This window comes from Microtus ochrogaster, chromosome 5 (assembly GCF_000317375.1).
Source record: "Microtus ochrogaster isolate Prairie Vole_2 chromosome 5, MicOch1.0, whole genome shotgun sequence".
Lineage (NCBI taxonomy): Eukaryota > Metazoa > Chordata > Mammalia > Rodentia > Cricetidae > Microtus > Microtus ochrogaster.
Genome location: NC_022012.1, coordinates 46,364,734 through 46,375,325, shown reverse-complemented (window position 1 = coordinate 46,375,325; position 10,592 = coordinate 46,364,734). Strand labels below are relative to the sequence as shown.

The following is a 10,592-nucleotide window of genomic DNA, read 5'->3' as shown; positions in this document are numbered from 1 at the left end:
TGGAAATGGGTTAGTCCAGGTGTGAGAGTTAGCTGAGAAAAGGCTAGATAGAAATGGCCAAGCAGTGATTAAATGAATACAGTGTCTGTGTAATTATTTCGGGCAAAGCTAGCCGGAGGCGGCCAGGGTGCTGGAGATGCAGCCCCGACGCTCATATTACTACACACATGGAAAGACAACTCAGCTTCATTAGGCACTGAGGTATTTAAGTCAAAATCCTAATAGTACTGAAAATCATTTAGGAAGATGATAACCCAAAAGATAAACATTAACATATCCTGGAGAGGATGGAAAGAAATCATACATGGCTATAGAAACATAAAGACATTTTCAAACCAATAGGCAGTTCCTCAAAAACTGTAATCAATATGGCCAGCAATACCAAAACATACAAACATGAAAATACTAAAATAAATCTGTACATGTACATCTGTAAGTTATACACAACACAGTGAAATAGTAGAAACAATGCAAGTGCCCAAAAACGATGAATAAAAAATAAAATATAAAATATCATTCAGCAATTTAAAAAGAATGAAATGCTACTATATGTTTCAACACAGATGTACTTTGAAAATACCAGGCTAAGTAAGAAACCAGTTATGTGTACAGAAAACGTAAATCTGTAGAGGTGAATGGATTAACAGTTGCCCACGGCTGGGGGGAGGATTACTGGAAAAAATTAGTTGACTGCTTAATGGATATGGGATTTCTTCTTGGAGACAACAGATTTTCAAAACTGATTGAGTAATAGGTGTATACCACTCTGAACATATTAAACATCATTAAACTGTGTAGTTTAAATGGGTAATTTTATGGCATATTAATTGTATCGCAACAAAGCTATCAAGGTAAAAAAGATAAGACTAAATCAAAGATCTCAAAAAAAAAATCAATGACAAAATTTACATAGGGAAGACAAATGATTAAGAAGTAACAAAAGCATGCCATAATGTTCATTGTCTTATTCTTATAGCTTGCCAGAACAAGACTGTACAGTTCACATGAACTTAACAAATGACTGAGGTTACTCCTAACAGGTATACACAGACCTCTCAATCAGTTCTTCACTAAGATAGTGGTTTTCAGAAAATAAAACTAAAAACAATCTCAGAAATCCTAAGAAAATGAAGGTGTTAAAATGACTCACTCATGGCCATATTCTAACTTGATGACAAAATTAAAGTTCTGCTCTGTTACAAGCGGCACTAATACTCATCACACCGTCATGCTGATGGCCCTTCCACAGCACTTCAAACTACATAAAGTGATTTTCTTTAGGTTATTGCTCCGTCTTTCATCAATAAAGTGTATACTGCATCAAAGCAGGGACCACATCTATATAGTTTCGTGCCCCCAGTGCTTATTAAGTGTCCAGAATTAATGAAATCACTAGGCCACAACTCCTTTCTACAGCTTGTCTTACGAAAATCAAACTCACTTTGATTATTTGTTAGAACGGCAAATAAATGGCAGGTCTGGTGACATTATCTTTTAGGTATCCCAATATATCTTCAAAATGTTCTAGGACAACTGGTCTACTCTTTTTGTTCTATTTAATGAGTTATTTGGAATTATAGCGTAAATAAAAATTAAAACAAAATGACAATGAAATATAATAATCTAAGCATCATGACATATGGTCATCTACTGATTTAAATTGAGAATTCAGCACAAATTACAAGACAATCATGTAGGTTTTAGGATCGCCTGGGAAAGCTTTATTTAAAAAACAACAAATACAGTGGATGTCCTCTGTCTTAAGATGACTGATGGAAACTGTCTTGACAAAGGTGCTCTATACTCTTTCTGGTCTATCTCCCTTATACTCTTCAGTGCTTCTTTGAGTAGTTGTGTAAATCATTAATACTTTTATTATACATCCTAAATGAATGAGATTAAAAGACTTAGTAATTATTCTCTCAAAGAGTTATATAAATTTAAAAATGCTATGAATCATTATTCCTTTGCTATTAAATTTTCATTCTTCTTCGGTATAATCCAGGAGGTCATATGTGTGGTACTAAGAAAACTGACAGCCTCACACATGTGATCAAGTACCCCATCAATGTGCCCTATGCCCCTTAATCCAAGTTTCTTTCCAGTATTCGTGAAAGGTTCAACTTATACTAGTCACGTGGTCCTTAGCACACATGTACCACGTCACTCTGTCAACGTTTTATACTTATATTTCTTTCGTCTGCACAGTTTTACTGCCACGTAGGTTGTATGTCTGCACTCCTAGAAGATAAAAATGTACCAAAAGCAGAATGCACAGCATCAAATTTGGAATTCAAGAATAACATTACGACTCCACTTTGTGGTCTATAAACAGATGCTTTACAACCTTAAATTAAGTAAGTTAATTCTAGGTATGAGAGGTGAGGTTTAGCTATTAAGTCAGAATAAAACTCATTTTAAAATCTGTGTTTGTTTAGTTTGTGATAATGGTTACACACGAAGGCCAGAAATCAGCCAGAAGCTAGATGTTCCTCTCTTTTTGAGACAGTCTCTCAAGACCTGGATGTCACTGATTTGGTAAGGTGCCTAGCCAGTCTTATCTCAGCTTCCCCAATGCGGATTACAAGCTGGTGCCGGCATGCCCAACCTTTTCTATCAGTTCAAGAGATCAAACCCAGATCCTCATGCTTGCATGGCTAGTGTTTCACTAAATGAGCTGATTCTCCAACTTAAAGCACACAGCTGGTAGGATGGCACATGCCAGTTGTCCTAGCATTTGTGAGGAGGGAGCCAGAAGGATCAAAAGTTTTGAGGCCAGCCTGCATTATAAATTTGAGTAAAAACATGCCCCTCCCTACTCAAAAGTCACAACAGTCTGCACTAAAAATTATTCCCAATATTCCAGGAATTATGAATAGTCATTTATATGACTACCTCCTCTAGACACACCTACTGGAAATTGATTCTGACTGTTTCTAAAAAAACATTGCCACATGGGAACATCATATACAGAATCAAATTAAGCTTTAAATAACACTGTCATTACTAATAAAAATAAATGGCTAGTTCTACTAACTGTTAGGGAAAGGTGGTATAAAAAGAGTAAGTTCACAATGCCTGCTGAATTTTTTTGGCTTGGGAAGAACAATTTGATTTACTTAATTAACTTTTTTTCTTCTGTTCTTTCCACTAATGCTTTGTTAAAGTAGTGTATCCCAGGTATTCAATGTAAACACTGTTCTTTCTATATACATCAATACTTTGACTACAAGCTGAACAGAAAGTTCATCTAAACATGTCAAAAGCAAACAAGCAGAATGACATGTCTGTGCATGTTTTTGGAGCTGAAAATCAAGCCTTATATCTATTAATCAAGTGTTGTATTGAGCACACCCCACCTTCAGTGTTCTCTAACACACTACTAACTAGTCAAGGGTTGTACTGAACACACCCCACCTTCAGTGCTCTCTAACACACTGAAATCAAATATTTCTTGGGGGCTTAGTTTTTACAGGAAAAATGCTTTTAATACTAAAATGTCCCAAAGCACTCCACTAATGTATTAGCTTAGATGTCAGAAGATAGTAAATGTATGTTTTTAGTTACGGAATCCTGAAAAGGAAAAGCCATAAATTTATATATGAATTATAGAGAACACACACATTTGTATGGTTGAAAATGAAAGGGAACAAGAATACAACAGAACTGTGTCTTAAACAGACTTCAATGCGATTCCACTAAACACATCTGTGAATTAAACACACCTATCCTATACAACACAAACTAACAGTCCATATTGGCATAGAATACTGCTATCTAACATCACAGTAATAATCTTGAATTCACTGTTCAAAAAAACTTTTACCTTTTTGGGCTTTCATTGTCTGCTCCTCAATTTGCCTGAGACGCTCCATTAGTTCTTCCTTCTCACGCTCTATTCTTTCCTTTTCCTTTTCTGCTATTTCTCTTTTCTTCTTTTCATTCTCTAATTGTGCCCTTAAAGAAATTACAAGTTGCACGTTACACATAAACAGATAGAAACAATTAACAAGTTATTTGTATTAATCCCAAATTAAATAAAAAAAGAACATAACTATTTAAAATGTTTTCAATATATTCACCACATACAGTTCAGTATGTACTGTATACTAGCCATGCACGGCACACATGGCAGCATGCGCTACAACCCAGAGCTGGGGATGGTAGAAGCAGGCGGGACCCTGGAACCTTGTCTATCAAGTATCTTCCCCAGTTATCTCAACTTTGGACCTCCATGCTTATTTATGCATGTGTGTTTACATACACATACTACACACATTAACACACACTATTTTAAAACTTAAAACGAGTGTTCAAAGCCAATTTAGGCGGGAAAAAACTCAGTAGGTCTAGCATCTGCATACAGAACAAATTATATGTAACATCTCAATATAGCTTACTGCACCATTGCCATAACCCAAGGAAATTCATTTTTTGAGTTAGCAGAAGCCCTCCAACAGGGAAAAAAACTAAAGGTTTAAAGAGAACACACAAGTACCTTTAACAGAAAAATATCTTGGAAGATCAACGATTTTCAATTATTAAAAATAACTCAATATGTCAGGTGGTGGTGATGCATGCCGTTACTCCCAGCACTCAGGAGGCAGAGACAAGTGGATCTCTGATTTCGAGACCAGCCTTATCAACAGCCCAAGTTCCAGGACAGGCTCCAAAACTACACAGAGAAGCCCCCCTTCAAAAAGTCAAAAATACAACAACAACAACAAAAAAAAAAAAAACAATACACACACTTAACTTCTGGTACTAGCATTTACGCCTGAATATAAGATGACAGGTTACCACCTCTCACAATCCCATTAGGATAGCAGAAGATACTTAATGCAGGTAAAAGGGGAAACAATGCCATGAAGATTTAGTTGTGTCTATCAGTCCTGATAAAATCACTGGGGATAAAGGAGTTAGGGAAATAATATAGTCAAAACCTGTCATCAGACAGCTAAGCAAGAGCCTATCTTGAACAAACTTCATGTTGGTGACCAAAACCAAAAGGATGAAGACATTAAACTGTGTTACTTCATATGTTTAATATTCAAATCACTACCTTCAATCATAGTATTTTTTCACTGAAGTGACTCCTCTAAAATTTCCTTAATATTCACAAAACAGTACTGACTGCCACCTAGTGTCAATTTTGGAACTTAGATACATCACTCAGACACATCACAAACTATTCTACCAAAGCAATTTTTCTTACTACAAAGGTCTGAATTTGGTAATTCCTGCAGATCGTGGGCATCAGTCTGTTCCCAAGAAAGAAAGTGTGGAACCCTGAAGGAGAAATGTCACAAGTCAGCAAGAGTTCCTGGCAGTGACTTTCTGAGACACCAACACTGACACGGGGTTGAAGGGTGACTAAGCCTCCTGCTGATTAATCAACTTCATCCCATTTAAGAATCAGAGACCTGGGGCTAGAGAGTTGGCCCAGTGGTTAAGAGCACTTGTTCTTGCAGAGGACTCAAGTTCAATTCCCAGCAACCATAGGATAGGCCACAACCATCTGTAAATCCTATTCCAGGGCACATGACACCCTCTTATGACTTCTGCAGCCACAAATGTCGTGCACACATACATGCAGACAAAACAGTCAATACATATAAAAAAAATCAAATCATAGAAAAGTTATTTTTAAAGAACAAGGGAAAATATAAACAAATAAACAAACACATAAATAAATGAAAAGGGGAGGGCTGCTCCACTCTGGCTCTAGGTTCTCTATGATGTACTTCCTCAACACTCAGAACAAAGAGCCAATACCTATCTGCCCTTGGTCTCTGCAGCATTTGCCTCCTCATTTCAATTTATAAAGTATATTCAGGCAGAGACTTCAGAAGTTGGGAATTTCAACACCTCTAGAAAACGTAGATGAAGAGGCTTATGGGCAAATAGGCATATCCCGGGCTTTTTGGACAAAAGAAGGGCCTAAGACGTGCCTTAACTTAAAAAGCCTGCTGTCCCCTCAGGCTGTTCATTGAAGCAGAAGTACCAGTTTTCAAATAACTACTTTTCTACAGCATGTTGTCTCAACCCAGGGTGTTTGTTAGGCTACTCCATCGCTCAAAGCCTTTGTACAGTCATGTACAGCACTACCACAGGCCCACAAGACAGGTCCTTCTCCTGCCAGGACACAAGATCCTTAAGTCTTGAGGACTCAGTACAAAACAAGTCTGAAGACTGCAGGCTATAATACCCTATCCAAATGCTCAAAACTTTTTGGGTTGCACTCTGGTACCAATGTCCCTTCTAGGAAAGGGTATTGGCTTCATGTAGCTTTTCCCTATCGGTGTCTCACTCGCTCTTCTACAGGGATGGAGGTAAAGGAGATAGGCACACAGAAAAAGAAAGATTCAAAGGAATATGGCTATAAGCAAGCTGGGAACAAACACTATTTACTGCTGAAACGTGGAATGTATCTATAGGAGACAGTTAACCCGGTTATGTGAAAACCCTCTGCTGTGAAAACCCTCTGCAGCTGATGCTGCAGCACTACTGAGATCCACGGCTCACATCTCCACAGGCCACACCCAGCCAACACTGTACCCAGCTCTGCACACCACACCTGACACCTGGGGTTGCTAGGTCTTTCTTGTCTCCCACATAACACTGGGAGATCTTCTTTGCACAGTGCTCCAAAAAATTAACCTGGTCCACTTGACAGTTGGTCCCTAGGCAAACCCTGCATACTCTTATCTCTCGCTACGCATTTGCTTATGCTAGCTTCCTCTTCTGAATATGTTTTCCCCACCCTAACCAAATCAATCACATTTCCCCCAGGAAGCTTCTTGGGATTACTCATATTTCATATTATGTATTTTTCATTTAGAGTTTGGGTTTCTTTTTTGAGTTTTTTTTTTTTGGGGGGGGGGGCTGATTTTTGGTTTATTGAGACAGGATTTCTCTGTGTAGCTTTGGTGCCTGTCCTGAAACTAGCTCTTGTTGACCAGACTAACCTTGAACTCACAGAGATCTGCCTGACTCTGTCTCTCAAGTGCTGGGAATAAAGGCATATGCCAGCAAGAGTATGAGTTTCTAAATACTCATTTTGACCTAGTTCTATTTTGAGGACATAAATATACTAAACTATAAAGTCTCTATACTGGCAGGTAAAATTAAATTATTTTAGAAATACTTTTCAGGCCCATCACCTAAACTGCACACAAAGTCTGACATTAAAGTACACCAATAAAACTGAGCAGCCTGTAACTTTTAGATAGCCTGTCACAACAAGCAATTAAAAATGAGCAGGTACTCCAAAGCTACATAGTGAAACCCTGTCTTCAAAGGACAAAAAACAAAACAAAATTGACAGGTACACATACATACCTTTCCAACTGCTTCTGATGCTTTTCCTCCCGGGCCTGAGCCTTCATTTGCTGTACTTCAATAGTGTCAGGCTTTCTCCTTCGCATATACAGTTCATGGTTTCCCATACATAAGGCCAAAATCCGCTTATTGATTCTCAGACGAGGAGCATAGAAAACAAAATCCTGAATAGAAAATATTCTTAATTTTAAAATCTTTCTGAATGATAGTGTCTTTCACAACTACTCAATTTCAACAAGAGTAGAACTATGGTGTCACTGCACATGAACACAAGTTTAGGAACTCTGAAATTTCATACACCTTCATTCCTTACATCTTTTAACTCTGAAGAAACTACGAGCAGTTATCCTTACACTCCAGAGGAGGGTATGTTTTGCCATTATTGTTAAAACTGGTCTTCCTCCATGGCTGTGTTTTAGCCTAGAAAAGTTCTTCAGATATTTATCTTTTAGATAACAAAAAGAACACTCAAGTATATGTTACACTAATTATTAAAAATCCTTTTCAATAAAAGTCTCAAATATTAAAAACAAAGTTCAGAATACAAGAATACAGAATTAATTTTCAAAGGCTTATCTCTATTACATTCTTGAAAGCAATAAATGCAGATTAAACTATTTCTTAGGAGTGATTGTTAATACCCTTCTAATATCATTATCAATTATGTCATTAAATCACAGTTAAAATTCTTATAGTTTATTAAGAAAAATGGAAACTTTTTTTTTTCTTTTTTTGGTTTTTTTGAGACAAAGTTTCTCTGTGTAACCCTGTCTGTCCTGGAACTAGCTCTGTAGACCAGGCTGCCCTCGAACTCTGGAGACCATGCTGGTTTCGAACTGACAGAGATTGGCCTGCCTCTGCCTACTGAGTGCTGGGATTAAAGGTGTGTGCCACAACAGCCCAGGCATAAACTTTGTATTTTTACTAGCATTTCATCACTTTTCACTGAGTAAAATTTATCTATGGGAAGAGAATACCCTCAGAAATAACACAGGGTGATCAGTGTCCGTCTCTCAGTTACTTCACAGAAAGTAGCATAGAATGTTAATGAACAAAGAATACTTACAGGTGCCTTTTTGTCAATTGGCTTTATAACAAATTTTTTGTCATTAAATGAAATATTTCGGATTTCACTCCAAGGAAAACCAATTTTAGGTGTTAACCTTTAAAAAAAAAAAAGAATATTGCTTTAAATTTATGTCAGGAAACTTAACAATGGAAAATACAGAGCCCTCTGGGACAGGTTAAGTGAATGACCAGTCTTAAGAGCTTCTGATGCTCAGAACATATAATCTTCCTCACACTACACAGCTGATGCTAACTTTAAAGAGAAATTTAATTAACTCACATAAAATAACAACCATTCAGGCTTTCATACATGTGTCATTTTCTTAAAATTACACAGAAAAATTCAGTAAACAAGAGTATTGGACTGAGCCTCTTCAGGCTTGAATTTCTTCATTTACCTTTTATTATGTCGAGTCTTAAGTTACAAGTATCAGCTTGGTAGGAAAAGTAATTAAAAATGTCATGTGGAATACAGACATTAAGTACTGAATTTCAGTAAAGCTTGAAGACTTTATGATATGTGAACAAAAATATTTGTAAAAACAAGGAAAACCACTCCCATTTTCTTTCTATTTCTTCCCCTGTGCCCCACCTCTGTCTGTGTTTTTGTCACTGTATAGACCCGGCAGGTCCAGGATGTACATTCCTCCTGCCTCAGCACCCAAAGACCAGAATTCAAAATGTGAGCCACTATGCCTACCAATGTCACCCCATTCTGCCACCCTATCTATAAACATACTGGGAATCAGACTGCAATCATTCTTATTATGACAACAAAAGTAACCGACACATACACAGGTCATTTTAGTCAGGTTCCTGATAAGAGAACAAGATTTTCTACTATTTATGATACTTTTAAAGTCTAATAAGCACTAAGCATAGCTACTTATTTAAACACTCATAATCAATACGCATGTTATTCTGCTCACTAATGTCCAATGAGATAAATCAGCATGACCTACTTTAATAGGGGGGCTATAAAATCATGTCTGGGGTGGGAAGGATTACTAACACAGACTTATTCTTTTAAAAAAAATTTATTGGTTATGTATGTACCTGTGCACATGACTACAAATACCCCTCAGAGACCAAATGAATCCATTCTCCCTAGACCTGGAGTTAAAGTTGTGAGCCTTGAGACACGGGTATTAGGAATCAAGCTCACGTCCTCTTTAGGAGTGGGATATGCTCTCAATTGCTGAGTCATCTCTCCAGCCCTAAGTTTTTATACTTGAGAAAGGATTATAAGAGTGATATATTCAAACTGTATTATATATTTATATCATACATTTATAGTATATATATATATTTAGTATTAACATACATTAATTATATATTTGTATATTAATACTATAAGGTCATGATGTTTCATATATAATATGAACTGTGTACATATAAAAATTAATTTGATCAAATTCAAGATAATATTAGTTGCTATGAATAACATAAGGATAATATATTAAATTACTATTTAAAATATGCAAAACAATTCCTATAAGAAAATGTTTAAACACATCTATCAATTTATTTGCTCTTGACTTATGTATGTTATCTATTTGAAGCTACTATCAACTACAGCAACATTCAGGGACTCTCTTAACTTACTGAGGCAATAGATTTTACTTATTACTGCATTTCACCCAAGAGACAAAAGCGGCACATTTAAATACAGGTGACCCTCTAATTTAATAAACTGACTCAGAAGTAAAACTCAGAAACTACAAGGTACTAGGAAGTAGAGGGATGATACCTAAACCTCAATGTAGAAAGCAATAAGGACAATCAAGACAGCTTTTCCCAGCAGAGGTGTTTGAAAGCCATTGAATCCCAGAACGACCAGCTCACTAGACACCCATTTAACTTACTTGTCATCATGCTCATAAATATTCAGACCCAAAGCATCAACACCCAGCCACAACTCAGTGCCCTTCTTATTCTTGATTTCAAAGTAGTTGACACCATACATCTCTAGATCTTGCGCAATCTTCAAGTATTCCATCATCGAATCTTCCCTATTAAAATACAGCTGAATTTAATACACTGAAGTAGACACATTGAAACATCAAACTAAAACTAATGAAGCTAATATTCAGTGCTTTTTATTTATTTATGTACATCAAAAGATGGGAAGCATAACCTGGGGTGCAGGGTGTGTGTGTGTGTGTGTGTGTGTGTGTGTGTGT

At 36.7% G+C, this 10,592-nt stretch overlaps 1 protein-coding gene across 1 annotated transcript in view; it reads right to left on the bottom strand.

Annotated features, from left to right (window-relative positions):
• Nucleotides 1-10,592, bottom strand: part of Rdx (radixin) — a 63,477-nt gene that overhangs the window by 25,713 nt on the left and 27,172 nt on the right. The window contains exons 7-10 of the mRNA XM_026779096.1: nucleotides 10,275-10,435; nucleotides 8,408-8,504; nucleotides 7,342-7,505; nucleotides 3,827-3,957 (exon numbers count right to left, since the gene is read on the bottom strand). Of these exons, the coding sequence (XP_026634897.1) occupies nucleotides 3,827-3,957; nucleotides 7,342-7,505; nucleotides 8,408-8,504; nucleotides 10,275-10,435 (553 nt within the window). The remainder of the gene's footprint in view (nucleotides 1-3,826; nucleotides 3,958-7,341; nucleotides 7,506-8,407; nucleotides 8,505-10,274; nucleotides 10,436-10,592) is intronic.